The sequence below is a fragment of the Rhincodon typus genome, unplaced genomic scaffold (assembly GCF_021869965.1).
Source record: "Rhincodon typus isolate 14 unplaced genomic scaffold, sRhiTyp1.1 hic_rhity00001496, whole genome shotgun sequence".
Classification (NCBI taxonomy): Eukaryota; Metazoa; Chordata; class Chondrichthyes; order Orectolobiformes; family Rhincodontidae; genus Rhincodon; species Rhincodon typus.
In genome coordinates, this window is record NW_025967134.1 from 1 (window position 1) to 25,000 (window position 25,000).

General features: G+C 41.0%; 1 protein-coding gene across 1 annotated transcript; it reads left to right on the forward strand.

Annotated features, from left to right (window-relative positions):
• Positions 1 to 10,748: 10,748 nt before the first annotated feature.
• On the forward strand, positions 10,749 to 24,196 carry LOC125481268 (thiopurine S-methyltransferase-like; the record flags this gene model as incomplete). The annotated part of the gene is made up of 4 exons (XM_048592590.1): positions 10,749 to 10,992; positions 17,711 to 17,849; positions 21,824 to 21,916; positions 24,064 to 24,196. Coding segments are annotated over exons 2-4 (363 nt in total), but the record flags the coding sequence as incomplete, so codon positions are not given.
• Positions 24,197 to 25,000: the final 804 nt, after the last annotated feature.

The window sequence follows — 25,000 nt, forward strand, 5'->3', positions numbered from 1 at the left end:
ATCAAGCATTCCCTGCACCTACCAGCCTTGCCCTTCAGCCTAACATGAACATACTGTCTCTGGACTCTCGTTATATCATTTTGAAGGCTTCACATTTTCCAGCTGTCCCTTTACCTGTGCATTTCCACCACCAATTAACTTTTGAAAGTTCTTGCCTAATACTGTCAAAATTGGCCTTCTTCCAAAAGAACTTTAACTTTTAGATCCGGCCTATCCTTTTCCATCACTATTTTAAAACTAATGGAGTTATGGATTACTGACACCTCAGCCACCTGCCCTGCCTTACTTCCCAAGAGTAGGTCAAGTTTTGCTCCTTCTGTAGTAAGTACATCCACCTACGGAATCAGAAAATTTTCTTGTATACACTTACAATTCCTCTCCATCCAAGTCCTTAACACTATGGCAGTCCCAGTCTATGTTTGGAAAGTTAAAATCCCCTACCATTTACCTGCCTATTATTCTTGTACATAACTGAGATCTCCTTACAAATTTGTTTCTCAATTTCCTGCTGACTATCTGGGGGAAGGTGGGGCGGGGGGTTCCTCCAGTACAATCCCAATAAGGTGATCATCCCTTTCTTATTTCTCAGTTCCACCCAAATAACATCACCAGATGTACTCCCTGTGTACATATCCTCCCTATGTACAGCTGCAATGTTATCCCTAATCAAAAATGCCACTCCCCCCTCCTCTCTTGCCCCCCTTTCTATCCTTCTTATAGCATCTAAACCCTGGAATATTGAGCAGACAGTCCTGTCCATCCCTGAGTCACATCTCTCTAATAGCTATGATTTCCCAGTTCCATTATCCCAACCATGCTCCAAGTTCATCTGCCTTACCTGTCAGGCCTCTTGCATTGAAATAAGTGCATTTTAATTCATCAGTCCTATCTCATTCTCTATTTTGTGCCTGCCTGTCTTGACTATTTGACTTGCTCCCTTTCCCAATTGCACCAGCCTCAGACTGATCCCTTTTCTCGCGCTCTCTCCGCAGCTCACCCCACACCCTTAATGGTTTAAATCTTCCTGGATAGTTCTAGCACATTTCCCTGCCAATATATTCACCCCGTTCCAGTTCATGTACAACCTATCCCTCTTTCAAAGGTCATTTCTATCCCAGAAGAGATTCCAATGATCCAAAAATGTGTATCCTTTTCCCCTGCACCAGTTCCTCAGGCACGCATTTATCTGCTCTATCCTCCTACTCCTACTTTCACTAGCACATGGCACTGAGAATAATCCAGATATTACTACCTGTGAGAACCTACTTTTTAACCTCCCGCCTAGTTTCCAATATTCTCTCAAAACCTTGTCCTTTTGTCTTCCTATTGATCACAAGTTTGAAGATACTCATTAAACGTGCATAGTCTTTTGAGGGACAGTATTCACAAGATCACAGCCCTCTGAGTAAAGAAATTACTCCTCATCTTAATTTTGAATGTCCTACCCTTATCCGAGACTGTGACCATTAGTTCTAGTCAAGGATCAATAGCCATGAGCTGAAGTGCTTTATTTAAAAAGCTCAAACTAATAATTGGAAGCTGAAAGATGAATTTGCAGCATTCTAAACTAAGTGCTTTACAAATTGCCAAGTGACACAGGTAGTTTGCACAATTATCCTATGTAGCATATAAAGTGCTCGTGTTGAAATTATACTATCATGGAGACCAAAAATAAGTCAAAACTAAAATAGACCTAACTTGTGTACAATCACATTTTTGCTGTTTTGCGTCATTTTCTCTTAGTACATTTTATACATCAATGTAAGTTAATTTTGCTTAATTTTTTTCTAAAAATGTAAAAAGTCATTTATATTTAAGTAGAAAAATAACATTTTCAATGAGTATAGTAGTAAGAAATATATTATTTTAAAAACAATACATTTTGTCTTTGTATTTGTGTAGTTGACCTTGCATTTTTTAAACTATCAATAATCTCAGCTTTAAAGCAAACTTTAATACAAGATGCTTGCAGTTCAGACAATTCCTTCTGTTACTGATGCTTGTGATGAAAAATTGCTACTGATAGTGCATTCAGAATATTTAAAACAATAATTGTCACAATTATTATCTGTTTATCCATCAAAAGGCATTATCAACAAACATGGTGTAATTTTACATCTGAACAGGTTTATTTCAGGCACAATAAACTTTTGGCAAGATATTCCTTTGAAACAGTGACATGCAGTTTAGTAATTAGCTTCTTATCCCCAAAATCATGGGTTTACTTCCTCACCTGGTAAGAAAAGTTGTTTTTCTGTTCGTATTATTTATATGATTTAGTAAATTCTAGTGTGAATAATACAGAATTCTAATTTCTGTAATGTTATGATCTACAGAGAAATCATAATCCTACAGAGGTTTGAAATCCCAGTGAGCAAATTAAATGAATCACAAAATAAGATTAAATTTTAAGACTTACTGCAACAAACTAAAATCAACATGGACTAAACGTTACAGGTAAACAACTAATGGTCTCCGCTGCAAAAATTGTAACTAATTAATACCTTTAAAATTACAATTCTGCAAGTCATACATATACATTACAGTGCACTTTGTACAGAATTGCAGCCTTTATAGGAAACAAGAAAGGCATTCCAAGCTTCCGATTTGTTTGCTTCTCCCAATTTTAGACAAGTTGTAACATCGAACGACAATCAAAAGGCATTTTAGTTTACAAAGACAATCCCGAATTGACTATAAGTGATAAGGCCTACTCTCGCATTTTCCTCTCCTAGCCTTGGGAGGCAAATCGTCTAAAGTCTTTTAAAATTCTACTGGTATTGTTTTCGGCCATTGACCATTCTCCTTCCTAGACACTGCCTGATCACTTGAAAAGTACCCACTACTTTCTCCTCAGTAGTACGTAATATAAGCCACGCCCCCACCCTGTAAAGTAAGGGCCCCGCAAAAAATACTATATTTTAATATTTCCTTTCGAACTTTTTGGTTTGCAGAGACTTTTTAAATTCTTATAAACTCCGTTATTAGGTGGTGTGGTTACAAGGTAACATTACCTTATGTATTTGTATTGGTTGGGTTTCCTCCTTTCGATAAATAAATAATCGAACACATGTCAAAGTCCGTACGTATTTAAATGTTTTAACATTAAACTTATAATTAAGTTTTTTTTTAAATTCCAGTAATTGGCACATTGGAAACATTTTGGAAACGAGTCACACCTCTGCAGCCCCATTAAAGCGCTAATTGCAAACAATTAGCGTAGCCAGCAGTATTTGGTTTGTTCTGCCAATTTCAAGTTTCATTACCCTTGATGCTTGTGTTTGAAACGAGTGCCGACACATACACCAAGATGCTGATTTCCAAAGATTCAACTGTGCAACTAGGGAATACACATGAATTAGTTATACAGTACCAAACTAAACACCAGATCGCAAATATTTTCATTTGCACATACAAGTTGTTTTTCCAAGTCATTGAACCTTTTCGTGTGATAATCCGTGTTTAATGAGATATAGACTGAAACTCATCACCGTAGAAGCACCATAATTACATTAAAGACCACATAGTACCTCATAGAGGGAGTTAACTCACTAATTGTAAACCCCAAAGGCATACCTGTTGCAACAGACGTTGAAAGTCTGTAAGAAATCTTGAAACAGAATGTTGGCTGTCCGAAGTAACTTTAATAAATTTCCCAAGTTTTGCCAAACGTCTGAGGGTATAATCTGATTACTATACACACACAACTTTAAATTCAATAAAGAATTTTATCTTCCACTCAAAGGCACTGCTCCAGTAAGAAATCTTCTCCAGCCTACGCAAACACGTATATGGCAGAGTGAGAAACAGTACATTTAGAAGTGTCCCAGGTTTCCGAAGTGTCATGATGGAATATTTGGAAGACATATGGCGTATTTGGACTTGTACAGATACAGAATTAGAAAAAAATCATTAATATTCTCAATAATCATCAGTGTTCTATTAAACTTAAAGCAAGAGCACACGTAATATTTAAATTAGCACGAGAGACAAAAGATTCAGTCAAAGTAACTGATACACTTCTACACATAGAAACCCATTATCTCAAGCACACATCCCATAGACTGGTGAGGCCACAGATAATGTGTTTTCATCACATTTGTATTACAATCTTACTGCATTAATGGAAAATTCAGCAAATGGAATTCTGACATTAATTGCTAAAGGAATCAAGCATAAAAGTAGGGAAGCATTGTTGCAAGCTGCAAGACATCAGTGAGACCACACCTGGAGCAGTGTATACGGTTTTGGTCCCCTTACTTGAGGAAGGATATGGTTGCATTGGAGGCACTTCAGAGGAGGTTCACTGGACTGATTCCAGAAATGAGAGGTTCGTCTTATGTATAGAGATTGAACAGTTTAGGCCAATACTTGCTATTTCGAAGAATGAGAGGAGATTTATTTGAGGTATATATTTAACATGCTAAAGGGTATTGACAAAGTAGACATAGGTTGTCTACTCGTGGGACACTCTAGAATGAGAGGCCACAGTTTTAGGATACAGGATAGTAGATTTAAAACCGAGATGAAAAATTATTCCTCTCAACAGGTTGTAAATCTGTGAAATGCACTACCCCAGAGCGTGGAGGACGCTGGGACATTAAGTAAATTTAAGGAGGGGAGAGATTTTTAGTTAGTAATGGGTTGAAGGGTTATGGAGAAGTGGGCAAGAAAGTGGAGTTAAGACCAAGATGAGATCTGCCATGATCATGTTGAATAGCGAGCAGGCTCAAGGAGCTGAATTTCCTACTTCTGCACCTTGTTGTTATGTTCTTAAGAGAGGATGCAAAAACAAAACTTCCTCAGACATATAAAGTCTAATTCTTTCAGGGGTAGTCAATCCATCATTGCAATATCAGTTAATACCAAGAGGATTGTTCCACTGTTAATTACAACATACGATGATCCAACAAATAAGTATTTAATCATGATTTTAAAAAATTAAAAGAGGATGTCAATTCACCCAGACAACTTAAGGGAATTTAAGGTTTAGTTAAAAGGTTTAGTTGTCAGGCACATTCCTCACTTCCCAACTTTCCCACCCCCAGTTGCTAAACAGCTCCACTTTTTAATTCCTGCGGTTTGAACTCTATAAATACATTAAGAGCAAGAGGGTAACTAGAGAGAGAATAGAGACTCTTAAAGATCAAGAAGGTCGTCTTTGTGTTGAACCCAGGATATGGGAGAGATACTAAATGAAATTTTGTGTTAGTTTTTATTGTGGAGAAAGAAATGGAGTCTGGAGAATGCAGAGAAATAAACTTTGACGTTTTAAAAATGGTTCACATTACAGAAAGAGGAAGTTATGGAGGTCTTACAGAATATAAAGGTGGATAAATCTCTGGGACCTGATCTAATGTATCCCAGAATGTTGTGGGAAATAAGAGAGGAAATTATTTGCATCATCATCCATAACTATGGGAGAGCTGCCTGATGACTGGAGGATAGCTATTGTTGTACCTTTCTTTAAGAAAGGTTGTAAGGAGAAACCAGGAAACTATAGACCTGTGAGTCTGACTTCGGTTGTGGCAAAGTTGTTGCAGGTGATTCTAAAAGATAGGATTTATGGACATTTAGAGAGGCAAAAATTGATTAGGGATAGTCAGCATGGTTTTCTGCAAGGAAAATCATGTCTCACAAACTTGATTGAGTTTTTTGAGGAAGTTACCAAAAAGGTTTATGATGGCAGAGCAGTATATGCTATTTATTTGGATTTTAGTAAAGCCTTTGACAAGGTTACGCATGGTAGTCTAAATTAGTAAAGTTAGGTAGCATGAGATTAAGGGTGATCTTGCCAATTGGATACATAATTGGCTTGATGACAGGAGACGGAGAGTAATGGTGGAGGGTTGCTTTTTGGACTGGAGGCATGTGACCAGCAGTGTTCTTCAGGGATCAGTTTTGGGTCCTCTTTTGTTTGTCATTTATGTAAATGATTTGGATGAAAATATAGAAGGCTTGGTTAGGAAGTTTGCAGATGACACCAAAATTTGTGGCATTGTAGACAGTGAAGAAAGTTTTCTAAGATTACAAAGAGATCTTGATCAAGTGGGTCAATGGGCTGAAAAATGGCACATGGAGTTCAATCTGGATAAATGCAAGGTGTTGTATTTTGGTACAACAAACAAGGGTAGGGCTTGTACAATTAATGGTAGGGCCTTGGGTAGCATTGTAGAACAGAGGGGGCTTGGGGTGCAGGTACACAATTCTTTAAAGTTTGTGTCAGACAGGATGGTTAAAAAGACATTTGGCATGCTTTCCTTCATTGCTCAATCCTTCATGTATAGGAGTTGAGTCGTTATGTTGAGGTTGTACAGATCATTGGTGAGGCCTCTTCTGAAATACTGTGTCCAGTTCTGGTCACCAAGTTATTGGAAGGATATTATCAAACTGGAAAGGGTTCGGAAGAGATTTTACCAGGATGTTGTCGGGTATGGAAGTTTTGTGTTATTAAGAAAGGCTGGATAGGCTGGGACCTTTTTCACTAGAGCAGAGGAGGTTGAGAAGTGACCTGACAGAAGTTTATAAAGTGAGAGGTATAGATAGACTTGATGGTAGTTGTATTTTTCCCTGAGATGGGGAATTACAAGACTAGGGGACACATTTTTAAGGTGAAAGGAGAGAGATTTTAAAAAGACATAAGGGGCAAATTTTTTACACAAAGGACGGTTCACGTTTGGAATGAACTTCCCGAGGAAGTGGTGGATGTGGGTACAATTACAATGTTTGAAAGACATTTCGATGGATACATGAATAGAAAAGGTTTGGAGGGATATTGGATAAGAAGGTGTATAGCTGGATAAACACAGCAGGCCAGGCAGCATCAGAGGAGCGGCAAAGCTGACATTTCGGGTCTGGACGCTTCTTCAGAGAAAAGGGTCCAGACCCGAAACGTCAGCTTTCCTGCTCCTCTGATGCTGCCTGGGCTGCTGTGTTTATCCAGCTCTACACCTCGTTATCTCAGACTCCAGCATCAGCAGTTCCTACTATCTCTGGAGGTGTATGGGCCAGGATCAGGCAGATGGGACTAGTTTAGCTCGGGATAATGTTTGGCATGGACTAGTTAGACTGAAGGGTCTGTCTCTATGCTGTATGACTCTATGACTCTCCCTCAATGACCCCTGCTGGTTTCCCTCACTGACCCCCACAGTTGCTTGCTTCCTAAATGATCACCATTATTCCTCTCTTCCTTGCTGACTGCTACAGTTTCTCTCACTCCCTCAGAAGGCTCTATTTTCCCCAAAATCTCCCTCACTCTTCAGGACTCTTGCAGTTTGCTTCTCCTTCAGAGTTTCTCCCCCCCACTTCACTGAGTCTTGCAGCCTCTCCCTTCCTCACTGACCCTCTCATTCCATCTCTTTCCTCCCTTGCTGAATTTATGTTCTTAGTGATAAATTCTTGCATTACAGCCAGTGAGGTGTTTTATAAATGCAGTGTGAATCTCTATTGCATGGTTCATGTACTCTAGTATATAATTTTTAGATTTTAGTAATTAAAGTCTGATAGTAGAAGATGTGATATATGTGTCTCAAGCATCTTGGAGCCACGTTGCTTTAAGACATAAAAGCTAGAAAGACCAGATTAGAAACAACAGCTGGGCCGGCTGAGCTGAACATGTGCGATTAAAAGCTTTCACTGAAATCTAAAAGGCTGTAAACCCATTTACTTCATCAGATCAATGACAAAATTGCAACTTAGCCTCAAGATCGGATAAGGATAGCACAGGGCAATCCATGTTACCATGGAGTTGGATATATCAGTGTTCATTGAGAAAGAAGTTAGATGCAGTTCAGAGCTCAGTGTTGTAGTTTGAAGATCAGAGAGTGCTGAAGCAGAAAAGTGGTTCCAGGAAACACAAGTGCTGCTGTTAACAGACTCCAGGCAATTAGGGCACGAAAAGCCCATGGAAGCTATTGATAGTGGATTGCAGGCAGTCCACAAGTAATATTTTCTTGATGCAGCTGGGAAAGCTTGGAGTTTAGAAACATTCAGCTCACTGTTTGATAAAAGTTGAAATTTCGCCAATAATGAGCAACCTCAGGAATACTGGGAATTTCATTCTCTGGAGAAGAGATAGAAGCAGTAAGATGCAAGCAATATGAGTTAGGGAGGCTTTGACTGGGCTCCATGCAAAGTCTTCAGAAGTGGAGCATTGGAATCCCTTGAAAGGAAATTGATTTTTAATGAGATAACAAGGTGTAGAGCTGGATGAACACAGCAGGCCAAGCAGCATCAGAGGAGCAGGAAAGCTGACATTTCGGGTCGAGCCCCTTCTTCAGAAATGGGGAAAGGGAAGGGGATTCTGAAATAAATAGGGAGAGAGGGGGAGGCGGATAGAAGATGGATAAAGGAGAAGATAGGTGGAGAGGAGACAGACAGGTCAAAGAGGCGGGGTTGGAGCCAGTAAAGGTGAATGTAGGTGGGGAGTTAGGGAGGGGATAGGTCGGTCCAGGGAGGACGGACAGATCAAGGAGGCGGGATGAGGCTAGTGGGTAGGAGATGGGGCTGGGGCTTGAGGTGGGAGGAATGGTTAGGGAGGCGGGGATGAGCTGGGCTGGTTTTGGCATGCGGTCGGGGGAGGGGAGATTTTGAAGCTTGTGAAGTCCACATTGATACCCTTGGGCTGCAGGAACAGCATCTTATATTTCAATGATGCCACCCGAAGGCTGCAGGAACAGCATCTCATACTTCACGCATCATCCTCTGACACTTCCGCCATCTGCAATCTGAACCCACCACCAAAGACATTTTTCCCTCCCCACCCTTATCTGCTTTCCAGAGGGACCACTCTATCCGTGACTCCCTTGTCTGCTCCATACTCCCCACCAGCCCCACCACCCCCGGCACTTTTCCCTGCAATTGTAGCAAGTGCTACACCTGCCCCTACACCTCCCCCCTCACCCCCATCCCAGGCCCTAAGAAGACCTTCCACATCAAACAGATACTCACCTGCACATCTGCTAATGTGGTATACTGTATTCGCTGTTCCCGTTGTGGCCTCCTCTACATCGGGGAAACCAAGCGGAGGCTTGGGGACTGCTTTGTGGAACACCTATGCTCGGTTCGCAACAAACAACTGCACCTCCCAGTCGCGATCCATTTCAACTCTCCCTCCCACTCCTTGGACGACATGTACATCCTAGGCCTCCCGCATTGCCAAAAGTGCTGTATGTGGAGTGTTTGACTACCATTTACCTGTTAAATCATATTTACCTCATGTTAATTCTAAATGTTAGAGTATAGATTGAATATATATGTCATAGATTGTTCTTACTTTTCTAATCTTGTATAGTAAAGTTTCATTTGTTTGTTCAAGACAGTAGAATATGGTGATTTTATTTTCTCAGTAAGTATCTGGGCTGTCAACTTTGTCTACTTTAAACAAAAAAAGTTTCTAATTTGACAGTCACTTCTGGAATCAAAACAAATGCAGTTACTTTAGTAATGTAGGGAATTTAAACTGGACAGAAACAGCAACAAGAAAATGAGCAGACATGTTTTAGTGCTGTTAGCTGAGAGATAAATATTGGGTCAGATTTTCTGAGGTCGGCAATCATAGTCAGATTGCCTCTCAGTCCTACTTCTTTCTCTTAAGAAATAGCTCCACACTTTTGGCAGAAGATTCCAGTCATGAGGAGGGTACTTTAAATCCAACTGTGTCCTCATAGTGCTGGATATTCAATGGAAGGCAAGTCATGCTCACAGTTTCATGGCACTATTAGCTGCATTTCATGATTTAAATGTCCAGCAGCACAGACACCCACTTTGACAGCTCCTGTGAAATGTATAAGGTAAGTGTGAAGTTAGGAAGCCAGGTGGGAATGGTATCAGGTAAGTCAGTTGCCATTTGGGTTAACTGTTGGGTTAATAAGGCGCCAAGCTGGTAGGGTTCCAGGTTACCAATTGAGTGTTTAGGATCGGTCAGCATGGTCAGAGGGTATTGGGTTCCTGAGGGGGCTGGAGAGGAGAAGGGTCTCTCAGGTCAGTTGGTAGGAAAGGGGTGAGTCGGGTCCTGGGAGGGAGGGTGTCAGATCCTGAAGGTGACAAGAATTGGGGGAGAGGGAGTTATGTTCTGAGGTTGTGGTGGGGGGGTGGGGGTCAAAGGAGGTGTTGGGATGCAAGGGGAAAGGCAGTTATGCTTTTGGCAGGTGAGATGTTGATCCTGGGAGGGGGAAGGTGCAGGGTGGAGAACTGGTGTCAGGTCCTGAGCAGATAGGTGCAGGGCCCTGGAGAGGGGAGTTGCTGGGCTGTGGGGGCCGGATAATCGGATCCTAGGGGGAGGAAGCGTTATTTTGTTGGGGACGGACGTATTATCAGGTCTGGGAGGGTTCGGGGTTTGGAGGAGTGCAAGGAGTCGGGCGAAGGTGTGTTTGGGGGTTAGCTGGGTAAGTTGGGCTCAGGTTAACAGTTACTTAGAAGTTACATGAGGTTTTTGGTTACCTAACTTTTCCTGGCCAACTATTAACTGCAGACACCCTCCACATTGTCCAACTAAAAATTGATATTTTTGGAGAGTTCTGGGCGTGGAGGAATTACCTATCCGAATTTTTAATTTCTTTATCTCGGGAATTCGGCAGGTTACAACTCGCAACTCCCCTCCATAGTAGAGAAACCACTGTCTGGCCATGGGAAATAGCGGTTTTCGGTTGAAGCGAAACGCAACGATCATCAGCGGCAGGCTATTCATTTCCTTTCCCAACCGAGAGTCTGAAAAAAAGAGCAATAGCACCCCTCCCTCATGCGAGCGGACCTCTGCTAACTGGATGGTAAGCAGGGTCGATTTCTGAGGTCTTCCTTGCACAATTAACACTGCAACATCTTCATTGAACTCCTCCAAACTAGAGGGTGCTCACGGCACTTCGAAAGTATCGTTTGTCGGAAGCAGGAAGTGTAAGATGTGTTTTATTACCAATGTTATTGAGCTCAGATAATGTGAACTTTGGACTTAGAAGAGTTAAAGAGTACGTAACTGACAGCTTTCCAGGAGATCAGGTGATAATTTTTCACTATAATTAGTTTTAAAATATTGGTTTTGTAGAAAATATATGAACAGTCATTTGTAGTATTAGTATATTTTATTAATAGTTTATGAACAATTTAAGAAATAACTAATTCTGCCACTTGCTGGCTGGTTGCAAACTGCCACTTTGTACTGTGCTGGGAAGCTAGTGTCCTGTCTCTGCCTAAGATTTGAACGTTTGCGAATGAACTCATCATTTCTGGTACAACGAGGTATATTCGGGTGTCGATTTAACTTTGCTATCATCCACTGATTTGGCGATCGATGCTGTTTATTGTCTTCAGGAAAATGCAGTCTCGAAAATTGTCGCACGCTCCTTGAGCCATCATCCCCCTCCTCCTCGCGTAGAAATTGGTATAACATTTGTTTTAAACAGTAGTATCGCTTCACATCATTTGCTTGGCTTCGTACAGTTCAGTTGACTAATTCGTTTTCCACGGAAGGCGAAGTGAGTCAACCATTGCCACAGAGTTGAGGCACAGGAAAGGATTGAAATTAGAAGATATCAAATCTCCACCACGTTAAGTCTAGTGATACTTTTTTTCGAAGAACTGGGGACAATCTGATGCTGCTCATCTGTCCTGGATATTTTTGTTTAATTTTAATTGGCTTGGCTTCAGAGAATAGCCCATGCTGAGTTGTGCTAAATGGCTGGAGAGAGATTGGGACTCTTCCTCTTTCGCATGACTCAACTACTCCAAGAAAAAGATTAAGAATTATGAAATCCACAGCCTTTCTCCCCCCAGTCTGTAAAAAAAAGTTAATAATGGAAAATAAGGAGATGGTAGATTATTTGAACAGGTATTTTGCATCGGTCTTTATTATAGAGGAGACAAATAAAGTACCACAAATAGCTGTAAATCAAAAACTGGACGGGAGGGCGGAGCTCAGGAAAATCACTGTCACCAAAGCGGTGCTGAGTAAATTGTTGGAACTGCAGCTGCCGCTGCCACGTCCTGGGTTCTGATGGAGTTTATCCTAGGATCTTAAAAGCAGTGGCTATTCAAATACTGTTGTACGGTTTTAATTTTCCAAAATTCCCTAGATGCTGGAAAAGTTCAGTTTGATTGGATAATAGCAAATGTTACTCCTTTATTTGAAAAGGGGAGACAGAAAGCAGGAAACCATTGGCCATTTAGTTTAACATACGTCATTGGAAAAGATGTTCGAAGCTATTATTAAGGGTATTATGGCAAAGCATTTAGAAAAGTTCAAGATAATCAAACAGAGTCAACATGGTTTTGTGAACCTGCGATAAGGTTAGGTTTAGAGTTAGTGTGAACCTGTATTTAATCAATTTATTGGAATTCTTTGAAGAAATAAAATGTGTTGTCGATAAAGATGAACTGGTTATTGTACTTTACATAGATTTCCAGAGGCATTTGATTAGGTTCCACATCAAAGGTTATTGTAGAAGATGAAAGCTCATTGTGTAGGCAGTAATATATTGGCATGGATAGAAGAATCACTAGATAACCGGAAGCAGAGTGGTTATAAATTAGTAATTTTCTGGTTGGCATGATGTGCTCAGTGGTGTGCCACAGGGAACATGTAAATGACTTGGATGAAGGCACAAAAGGAATTATGCTAAGTTTCCTGATGACACAACCATAGATGGATAAGTAAGTTGTGAAAACAAGTTAAGGAGGCTACAAAGAAATTTACAATATTTAGGCAGGGCAAATGAACTATAATGTGAGAAAATGTAAAATTGTAAATCTTGAGAGATTACAAATTTCTGACATGCAGAGGAATCTGGGTGTGCTACTGCATCAGTTGCAAAAGACTAGCATGCTGCAAGTAATTAAGAAAGCTAATAGAATATTATTGTTCATTGTAAGAAGAATTGAATGCAAAAGTAGGGATGGTATGCTTCAGTTCTACAGGGCATTAGTGAGACATGAACATGCAAATTAGGAGCAGACTAAGCTTGCTTACTTTGGAGATTAAATTCCGCCCCAAAGATATGTTCCATTATTCAATAGCATCATGGCTGATCTGTTTTTTTTTTAATTCCACGTTCCTAATTACTTATCTTGGAGGCCCTTGTCAAATGAGAATCTACCTACTTCTGCCTTAAAAATATTCAATGACTCACGACAGAGAGTTCTGAAGTCACACAACTTTCTTAGAGAAAAAATTCTCTTTCTCTGTTCAAAAAGGATGATGCCGAATTTTTAAACAGTGCTTATAGTCTGGATTGACTACATGAGGAAAGACCCTTTCCATGGCCTTCCTTCTCAAAACAATCTAGGATCTTATGTCATTCAATTAACTCAACCCTCACTCTTCTGAACTCCAGCTGAAACAAGCCTAGTCTGTCCAACCTTTCTTTATTAGGCAACCCACTCATTCCAAATATCAATCTAGTAAACGCCCACTGATCCTCCTGCAATGCATTTGCATCCTTCCTTAAATAAGGAGACCATAACTGCACACAGTATACAAGATGTGGTCTCACCAATGCCCTACATAACTGAAGCATTACATTCTTTATTTTATATTTAATTCCTCTCATAAAGGATCGTATTCCATAGCTTTCTTAATTACCTGCTGTACCAGCATACTAACCTGGAGGACAGATCTAGAGTGCTGTGTGCAGTATTGCCTCCTTATTTAAGGAAGCAGTTTAAAAATGTTACTAGATTAATACCTGTAATGGGTGGTTGTGCAATGAGAAAAGAATATGAGGTGCCCACTTCAGCAGAAAGAATGAGAGAGTAGAATATTATTTCATTGGAGAGGTGCAGAATGGAGCAGCACAGAGGGATCTTGGTGTCCCTGTTAACAAAAGACAAAAAGTCAGCAAGTGATTAGGAAGGCAAACAGAGTGTTGGCCTTTTATCGCAAGGTGGTGAAGTATAAAAATTGGGAAGAACTCCTACAACTGCACAGGACATTGGTGGGGTCACATCTGGTTTACGATGTACAGTTTAATAAAACCAAAATACTGCAGTTGTTAGAAATCTGAAACAAACAGAGTGTCTGGTAGCTTCTGTAGCGAGACAAACAGGGGTAATGTTTTGAATCTGGTATGACTTTTCTTCAGGGTTCAGGCTTAAACGTACTTCTATTTCTTAAATCGTTATGTTTTTATATTAATCGAAACTGGACTAGGTTTATATAGGTCTGTATATAGTTCCAAGGCATATGAGCATTCTGGAATAGAACTGGAAGGAAACAAACGTGCATTTATAGAAACGTATTTCTTAAATTACAATAATAACCTGTTATGAGTTTATTAAACATCTAAATAGTTGAGGCTGCTGTTCCATAAAAGCAAAATACTGCAGATGCTTGTAATCTTAAATAAAAACAGAAGATTCTCGAAATACTCAGCAGGTCTCGCAATGCCTGTGGAGAGAGAATTGGAGTTCCATATATGAGAATATTTTTACCAGAACAGAAACTGATGTTGATTTGAGCAGTAGCTACTTGGATCGGATATGATCTGTGAACTAATTATCTATGTATGCCATTAACAATATTAGTGGAGTTACATTTATCTTTGTCTTATCTTTGTGTTGTCTATTTCATCACAGCCTACATCAGTGAAATAGTTTTCAGATTGCTGCTCTAAGTAAACACCTCTTTTCTTAAAAACTATTAACACTGTTTCCATATTATAAATAATATGCATCATTATAATTGAGGAGCCGATCCATAATTAGTACCCTGTTTGAAAAGGTGTCTTACATCCAGTAGAGTCTGAGAAGTCTACTGACTGAAAGCTGGGAACGCTGGCAACATTCTGGTGAAATTATGCTGCATTTCTTCCTGTCGGTATATCCTTTCTAAAGTGCATCACCCAAAACTGTATAAAGCACAATCATCAAATATGATATAATCCGTGCTTTATATGATTGTAGCAAAACTTCCTGTTATATTCTACACCTCCAGTTATGACAGGTAACATTTCATTGGTATTGGTGATTTTTCTTTTGTACTTGACTTTCTGCATTTCAGTGCTGTATGTCCATAGACCCTAAATTTCTTGGAGTTTCCACTGATGCTAGTTTTTCACCATTTAAAAAAATCAGATCCATCCTGTTTTGGTCTAAAAATGGTTGACTTTTACTTAATTGCATTGAAATCCATCTCACATAGTTTTGCCCCCCAATCTATTAGAGTGTTCTTGTACTTTTAAGCTCCCGACTAATCTGCATACATATTATGTCAACAATCTTTCTGTTATCAGCATACTTGGATAAATGATCTTCTATTGTAGTAAGTAAGTCATCAGTAAATGTAATGAAAAGTTAAAGCCCCAATACACACTGTTGTGAGACACCTCTCAACCAGGTCCACAGTTTGCTTACAATTTCCTAAATTTATTAACCTTAACACATCTTGTGAAAGTCCACATATGCGACATTCAATAGGACATTCCCTGTGTACTGGTTTAAATATTGCTCAAAAAATGAAATTAAGATCATTAGTCATAAAACCTACATTTATAAATATCTTTTCATGACCTTCAAACACACATTTAGGATGATTGTCAAAAGAAGCAACGGAGACATGAAGAGAAAACTTTCACCCAATGAACATTTAAGATCTGGAATGTACTTCCTGTGAGTGTGGTAGAGGCAACTTCAACTGAAGAAGAGAATCAGATTACTGTCTGAAAAGGAAGGATGTGCTGAGGAACTGCACATTGTTTTATTGTTCATCTTGATAGCAGGCAAGGAAAAGATGGAGCAATTAGCCTCTTTCTTTATGCTGTAACAATTCTGTGATCCTATGAAATCCTGGAGGAGAACCTGACTGCAAAAGCTTTGAGCTCAGGGGTGATAATGCCTGACACATTAAATGTTTACACTTGTCCCAATCACAAGTAGCATTTGTCACCTTTATTACACAAAGATCAAAAGCTGGAAACAGGTCATTCAGTGCAAAAATACCACATTAATAGTTATGCTCCATACAATTTGTAGTTCTAAATTATTGTTTAATTGTTTACAGGATGTGGGAACCACAGGCTTGGCAGCATTTATTGCCCATGCCTAATTTCCATTGGTGAGCTGCCTTCTTACATTGTAGTAGTTCATAGGGGATAAATATGTTCAGTGCTGTTAGGAATGGGGATTCCAGGAATTTGATGCACTGACACTGAAGGAATGGTGGTATATTTCCAAGCCAGGATGGTGAGTGGCTTGGAGAAAAAGGCTTAAAGGTGGCGGTGTTCCCATGTATCTGCTGCCCTTGTTCTTTGAGATGTTAGAGGTCATGAGTTTGAAAGATGCTGTTGAAGGAGTTGTGATCAATTGTTGAGGTGCATCTCTTAGGTGCTACACACAGCTGCTACGGTGTGTCAGAAGCAGCAGGCAGAATGTTGGTCAAGCTTCTGCATAGTCTGCTGTAAAATTTTGCCATCATGAAGGAACAGTCTTTGCCACTAACTATAAAGTGATCATCTCAGAAGATGAAGGAGGCAACCAACACAGCTCCTTTGTGACAAGGTTGTTGAAAATTGATGTATCCAAGTCTACCAGTGATTACAGCCACAATTCCCCCATTCACCAACAGTCTCATACCTCATCGTCCATTTGTTACTAATCATCGCAGCATTCTCCTGACCACAATACTAAAATAAAGGCAACAATGACACTCTGAATGAAATTAATAAATTGAACTGTCCATGACTGCATACAAAAGTCACATAATTACCCTTGTGCATTACCTTGATGTTTGTTTTCTGTGTTGCCTTTGCCTGCTGTGGTGCTGTCCTGCAACATTATGCCGGGGTTGCAGCACAACTGGTGGAAGGCTGCTAATTTTCAATGAGGGAGACCTCAGAGGGCCTCACAGGCTTGGGTGCCAGTCTACCAGACTGCTTTGCCTTGGAAGGTGTTGAGTTTCTTGAATGTTGGAGCTGCACTCATCCTGTATTCATTCAAATGGATCCTAGGGCTAGCTTGATATCTTTATAGTCACATGAGGACTCCTTATGGACTTTATTTTAAAGAAAAGGATGATATCCGGATAATTTCCACCAGATTTTTGTGAATACATTTGAAATAGTGTGTTCTGCATCTCCTCTGCTGGGGGAGTCTCAGATAAATTCAGAGCTAGGCCATTTAGGAGAGAAATTATGAAATACCATTCAAGTCACATAGTGGTAGGAATGTGAAACCCCCATAAAAAGCTGTATATGCAAGTGCAATTAATGATTTCAGTTTCAAATCTTAAGTCAATAGACTTCTGCTCGACAAGTCAGAGTGCAGAAGCTGCACAATTAGCAAGTTAGAGCTGGCCTTGTATGCATCACAGACAATGCTTGTGAAATGTCTGTAACCCATGAGTTAGTTTTATAGTTCATGGTGATAAAACAAAGTCTCCTTGCACACCCATGAAAATAAACAATTGTAGATCTGATTACTGACTCTTCTTAGCAATTTGTTGCGTTATCGGAGAACAGATAGCATAGTATTGTATATATTGCATAGTGTTCTTTTATTGTGCACTCACTTTTCAGTCCATTATTTTGATTAAATATTATCTTCTCCAGGTAGGAATTCTTGTGTTTAAATTTAGCCATGCCTGAAATTCTGAACAAATCTCCTGGGAAAAAAAAAAATGCACATTGAGAATTACATTTGGCTTGAAACAGTGAAAGCTGTGATATTTTATTTTTTGGATATTTTTGCTATATTGTGTAAATATCTAATGTCCACTTTTACAAACTAGCTATGTCTACAGAAGCAGATGCAGTTGGTAAGACATTAGAAATTTTGCAAAGAAAGAAGCCTGCTGACCTGACTCTGGAACACTGGATTGCAAGTTGGGAGAAGCAACAAATTGGATTTCATCTCAATGAAGTCCATGAGTGAGTGCTACATTCATATTTCATTGCAAGTCTTAAACAGTCTTGTGGTTCAGTCACCTTACAGTATTAAACTGTGTCCATCAAGTCTCCTTCAGCAATGAAAGACCATTGGAGCTGTCCCTTTCTATTACGTTAACCAAATAAACCCTCTAGTAATCAAATCATTCACCATCAGGTACAAACACATACAAAAGCAGAGTGAAACAATAATGCTGTGACACAAAACTTTTCAATACAACACAAATACTTTTGAAAAATTTCAGAACAATGCTAATTAGATTAAGTGGTTGCTTACTGGAGGGTATTTTCAACAGCCAGTTGTCCACTTCTCATGCTTAAAATATGCAGTTGGCCAACGAACAGGCAGTGGTGAGAATTCAGGAACATCCCATCCACTTCTTGATTACACAAGTTTCCTTCCCCACCCCAGCAGTGACCTGCCAGCCTGCATCACACAAGAGCCAACTAATTTCCCACTGACCCATAACCAGCAAGCTATTGTTTGATGGTCGCAGATCACACACAATAGTTAAACGAGGCCCATGTTTGGAAATGGTTCAGACCGTCTGCAGCCAATATGAAACTTCAACAAAGCAGAGATAGTAGGAACTGCAGATGCTGGAGAATCTGAGATAACAAGCTGTAGAGCTGGATGAACACAGCAGGCCAAGCAGCATCAGAGGAGCAGGAAAGTGCAGGTTTTGGGCCTGGACCCTTCTTCAGAAATGGGGGAGGGAAAGGGGATTCTGAAGTAAATAGGGAGAGAGGGGGAGGTGGATAGAAGATGGATAAAGGAGAAGATAGGTGGAGAGGAGACAGACAGGTCAAAGAGGCGGGGTGGAGCCAGTAAAGGTGAATGTAGGTGTGGAGTTAGGGAGGGGATAGGTCAGTCCAGGGAGGACGGACAGGTCAAGGGAGCGGGATGAGGTTAGTAGGTAGGAGATGAGGGTAGGGCTTGAGGTGGGAGGAGGGGATGGGTGGGCGGAAGGACAGGTTAGGGAGGTGGGGACAAGCTGGGCTGGTTTTGGGATGCGGTAGGGGGAGGGGAGATTTTGAAGCTTGTGAAGTCCACATTGATACCATTGGGCTGCAGGGTTCCCAAGCGAAATATGAAGTGCTGTTCCTGCAACCTTCGGATGGCATCATTGTGGCACTGCAGGAGGCCCAGGATGGACATGTCGTCTAAGGAATGGGAGGGGGAGTTGAAATGGTTCGCGACTAGAAGGTGCAGTTGTTTGTTGCGAACCGAGCGTAGGTGTTCCACAAAGCGGTCCCCAAGCCTCCGCTTGGTTTCCCCGATGTAGGGGAGGCCACATCTGGAACAGTGAATATAGTATACCACATTAGCAGATGTGCAGGTGAACATCTGCTTGATGTGGAAAGTCTTCTTAGGGCCTGGGATGGGTGTGAGGGGGGAGGTGTAGGGGCAGGTGTAGCACTTCCTGTGGTTGCAGGGAAAAGTGCCGCGTGTGGTGGGGCTAGAGGGGAGTGTGGAGCGGACATGGGAGTCACGGAGAGAGTGGTCCCTCCAGAAAGCAGATAAGGGTGGGGAAGGAAAAACGTCTTTGGTGGTGGGGTCGGATTGCAGATGGCGGAAGTGTCGGAGGATGATGCGTTGGATCCGGAGGTTGGTGGGGTGGTACGTGAGGACGAGGGGGATTCGTTTTGGTTGTTATTTGGTTGTTCAACAAAGCAGTGTGTATTACCGATTTCTCATTGGCACAGCCATTCTGGGTCTATGGGCACCAGATGTTTTTATCTCTAAAACACATTCAAAACACTGAGGACAAGCCCACCCCCCAACACACACACTTCCCTCTCCCCCCGCCACCGAACACAATTTAAAAATCTCACTTTTAGAATACTTGCTGATTGATTTCTACTTGCTGAGTTTATAGAATTATTTAATGGCATGTTTAAAGTTGAAGACTGTAGGGATGCCCCGAAGAACTTGGTCCTGACTGCAAAGATTCTACAGAAAATACCTGCTCCCAGACACGGATATAATAGTTTGTATCCCCTTTTTGAGGAACTTGGGCACAGGCAACACAGGCAGGGAATTGGGGTGTTTGAACAACACTTCTGCTGCCTGGACTGTTCTGGAGGAACTCTGGAGCTCGAGGCAGAATGTTGGACAAGGTTCTGCATGGTCTGCTGTAAAATCTTGTCATCATGAAGGGATAGTCTTTGCCACTAACCATAAAGTTATCATCTGAGAAGATGCAGGAGGCAACCAATACATCACCTTTGTGGCAAGGTTGTTGGTAATTGACTGATACACTGTACAAGTGATTAAAACCACAATTCCTGACCTGCTAACGGTCTCATACCTCATCTGTTAGTATATCATTTGTTACTAACCATCGCAGCATCCTCTTGACCACAATACTAAAATAAAAGCCACAATAAAAATTCTCAATGATATTAATAAATTGAACTATCAATGATTGCATACAAAAGTCAAGCAATCATCTTTGATATTTGTTTTCTGTGTTGCCTTTGCCTGCTGTGATCTTTCTATGCAGTGCTCTGCCAGGGACTGCAGCATAGTTGGGGAAGACCTCAGATGGCCTTACAAGAGAATCTTGATCAGCTCAGCATGACCAGCTATGGTCTGAGCTGAGAAGCTGATAGGAAACAGCAGCGGCACTGGCAAAATGATGGTATTAGGAAGAAGATTGCTGTCAGTCTTACAAAGGCCCGTGGTCCTTGGTGCTGCACTAAGCTATTGCCACTCTCCTGATACATCACCTCAACAAACCTAGTAATGTTTTGGAGGATAAAATGCTGGATTACCTTGATAACCTGCACACCTCTTTGAACACTTCAGACAACAGCAGACTGAGCTTGTGAGGTAGCAAGTAAACCTAGTTTGGCTTCTGCCTGAGATTTCACTGAAGCATCCTGAATTTGAGAAGCTTTTGTCCTTCTTGCAATTAAAGCTAAGACATTAGCTATCAGGTGCTGCATCATGGTTGGGCCACAGCGTTCTTATGGAATTGGGAAAGGGCTCCAAACTCCGATGAAAGCTGTGTGTTATTTTAATGCTGGAATCCTCCATGCTCCTGACACTGATCACAGGTTTCTGACAGGCATGACAGTACATCAAGTATTTCAATATGCAATCAGTGCCCTTCTATTAACCACCCCATCAGAGTCATCTTCTGGATCCTGTGTGTGACCTTGCCCTTCTAGCAAGCTGACCCCTGTGAACATAAGAACTAGGAGCAGGAGTGGCCAATTCAACCCCTAAAGACTGCTCCACCAATCATAGCTGATCTCATCTCGGTCTCAACTCCACACTCCTTCCCGTCCCTAATAACCCTTCAACCCGTTACTAATTAAAAATCTGTCTATCTCTTTAAATTTACTCAATTTACCAGCACCCACTACAATTCTACACTTCACTTGTTTTCTGTCCTGGCTCCATTTTGCTTGTCCTTGATGTCTTAACACATCCAGATTCTGCTTCTAAGCTTCCCTATAAAGTGTGCATAATGCTAGTATCTGAGCTTCTGGCTGTAAGTGTGAAAATGAGTAATGGTGTTGCCTCTTCTTCTCTGGCTGTTCTTTTGCCTCTCTCTTCTGCCATTGCCTGGCCACATGGCTGTTCTTGATGGTTTTAAAGGAGAAAGGCAGAGGGACAAGATTGCAGTGAAGGTGTGGGACAGTAAAATGTATGCCTAAACCATCTGCAGTTTATAAATCCAAGGGATTGTCAGATGGGGGGTAGTTAGTAGATTGTGAGAAAGAGGATTAGGTATGATCGTACCAACATTTTCAACCCTTTCAACCTGGAAGAAACATGTAAAGTTGGAAATATGTTGTCTGAGTAATATAGAAAACCTTAGGATACACTTCAGTTCCACAACACTATTAATTAAGAAATTATTTGACGACTGTTGAACAACCTTCAATTTTAATTGTTTTGTATAATTGAATAATAATTGTCTTCAAATGCTCTTTATCTGCAGAATGTTGAAGAAACACCTGAATGTTATGCTAAATGGGAGAAAGCAAATCCGTATCTTCTTCCCACTTTGTGGGAAGGCAGTGGATATGAAATGGTGAGCAAATGACCAACACGTTTTAAACATTTGAATGTTTGATGATGTGGTGCGGGGTGGACGGGGGGGTGGGGGAGCGGGGAAACACTTCTTCATTCCATTAACATTTCGTTATTCAAACATTCTTAACATTTGGAAATGCAGTCTTAGCTATTGCAACTCTTTCCCGTGGGTTAAACTTGTCAGCACCATTTATGGTTTTGACTGAAATTTGTAATTTGATGCTTACAGACATTAAACTAATTTTTTTCAAAAATAGGAACTTAGGAACTGGAGTAGGCCATACAGCCCCTCCAGCCTATTCTGCCACTCAATGAGATCATGGCTGATCTATGTCCATACTCCATGTACCTGTCTTTGGCCTATATCCCTTAACACCCTTGCTAAGATTTAAAATTAATAACTGGTTCAGCATCCACTGCTGTTTGTAGAAGAGAATTCCAAACATCTACCACACTTTGTGTGTAGAAGTGCTTCCTAACATCTCTCCTGAACGGCCTGGTGTTAATTCTCAGATTATGCCTCTTAATTCTGGAAACCCAACCAGTCACAATGACGCCACCCACAAACTGGAGGAGCAACACCTTATATTTCGCCTCGGGAGCCTACAGCCCGATGGCCTAAACATGGAATTCACCAGTTTTAAAATCTCCCCACCCCCAGCCTCCTCCCATGACCAGCCCTCCCTCTCATCCCTGCCTCCTTGACCTGACACAACCTGTCCATCTTCTCTCCCACCTATCCACCCCTCCCACGTCACTGATCAATCCCCACCACTCCCTACCTGCACTCACCTATCACCATCCCACCTACCTACCCAAGCCCCATCCCTCCTCTCTATTTATTTCTGAGCTCCCATCCCCTCCCTATTTCTGAAGAAGGGTCCAGACCCAAAATGTTAGCTTTCCTGTTCCTCTGATGCTGCCTGGCCTGCTGTGTTCCTCCAACTCCACACTTTGTTACCACAGACGACAATGGTATGTTTCTCTAAACTTAAAAAATGTGTTCTAAAATTGAAGTTATTTTAAAAATTGTCATTATATTTACTTACAACAAATTAATATCTGATTAAGCTTGATGTCCTCATTCTTATCTTAAAATCTTTTGATGTTCTTTTTCCAGACTTCTTTCCCCTCCCATGCTCTTCATCAATACAGCTCTGGGAAACGAGTTCCCCAGACCTCTGTTCATGTCACAGTTCTATGACTCACCATTTTGTTTCTCTTACTATTCCATTCTAACTCAAGGGAATTACTTTTGAAAGCTTGTTAAATTCAAGTTGTTAATGATGATGGCTGCTAAACCTTCATGGAATGCTCAACTGGAACTTCTGCCTCTAGCACAGAATGTTCTTTCATCTGTAGCTGCTCACAACAGCTGATGTCACAAGTTTAAACTACTATTTTTGATTAAAATCAGTGGAGGGTGAGCTCGCTCAGTTGGCTGGATGGTTTGTTTGTAATACTGAGCGATGCCAACAATTGGGTTCAATTACCTCACCAGCTGAGATTACCATGAAGGACCTCTCCCTGTCTCAACATTTCGCTTGAGGTGTGGTGACCCTCAGGTTAAATCACCATCAGTTGTGTCTCTGTCATGAGAGAGTAGGACTATAGTACTTTACCCTTTATTCAGTGAGCATATCTTGAACTTTTGAAACTCCTTTTGAGAACTTCATTCACTAGGCACAAAGTTATTGTGTTTGTGAGCTTTTGAAGTGGATTTTCATCTTCACTGCCTGAGTAGTAATCTGACTGAGTAAACTGTCTGTCCTCATTCAACTTGGTTGTTTGTGATCTCACACTGATTTCAATATATGCTCATGGTCAGTGCAGTGCTGTGGACTGTGTTGACTCCGGTTTAGATATTGAGATTTATGTGATATTAGGACAACTTTCAAGCAGCCAAAATTGATTCTTTTAATTGAGTTACTGTGAAACATGTGATTCAATCAAAAATAAAGGCTGCATCACAGTTATTTTATTGCTGCATTGATAAAGCATAAAAATACAACTGAGAAACTTTTTGAGATGAGTGTTTCAAATTTTGCATTGATATGTATGTTTTGAACAATGAACTCCTGAGTTCTAAGATTCTCTTGCCTATGGAAGATAACAGAGCCTCTTCATTTGATCTCTTGTCTGCAGGCTTGCTGATCAGGGGCACACTATTGTTGGGGTAGAAATATCTGAAATTGCAATAAAGCAATTTTTTACAGAACAGAATCTGTCCTACGTTCAAGAACCTGTACCAGGGATACCAGATGCAGAAATATTTAAGGTAGGGTAATGATAGCTGTTCATCAACAATTTATGTTCTTATGGTTTTAGACTGAAATTTAATAATACAGTATGACTAGAAATTTACTTGATACATTATTGTGGACAAGCTATTTTGCCTGTGGATTAATTCTAAATAATAGGGCTGCTACCAAACAGCATTCCCTGAATTAATGTTTTCTAGACTCTGCCAATTCAAACAACCATAAGTAGTTGGCCTTCCAGTTTCTTAAGGGATCACAAGAATTGGCCTGTGACAGCGGAAGTGCTGAAGCTTTCCAATGCCCTTGGCATACTAGGAGTACAGTACCCCCACTCCCCCCCCCCCCCAGCTACTCCAGCCCCCTCCCCTATTTCCCTGTTCAATCCTTTCTTTGCTTTGAACCCAGTAACCACCCCTTCCCTGCATTTGATGTGCCACCATGCCACCACTCACCCCATTCCCCTGCTCCGGACCCACTCCTACATTCCCCCATTTCACCCTTCCCTTGCACCCGACCTGCTGCCATTACTCCCCTCCCCCATTCTGGACCTGATTCCCACTGACCCCCACCCAAGGACCTAACACCCACCCTCCCCTGCCAGACCCAATATCCCCCATCCACTCTAAACTCTGTACCACTGTACATTTCTGAAAGAGTCCTGATTGGAATCTCCTGTCAGACATGTAGAATTTTCATTTAATCAATAAGAAGGGGCAGAGAGACAAACCGGCCAGTCTTCACTCTAAGGGAAGTCAGAGCAGGAGCAAGAATCAGCAAAGGTGGAACATGCCATTAATTGCTTTATATGGCTTATTTTCAGA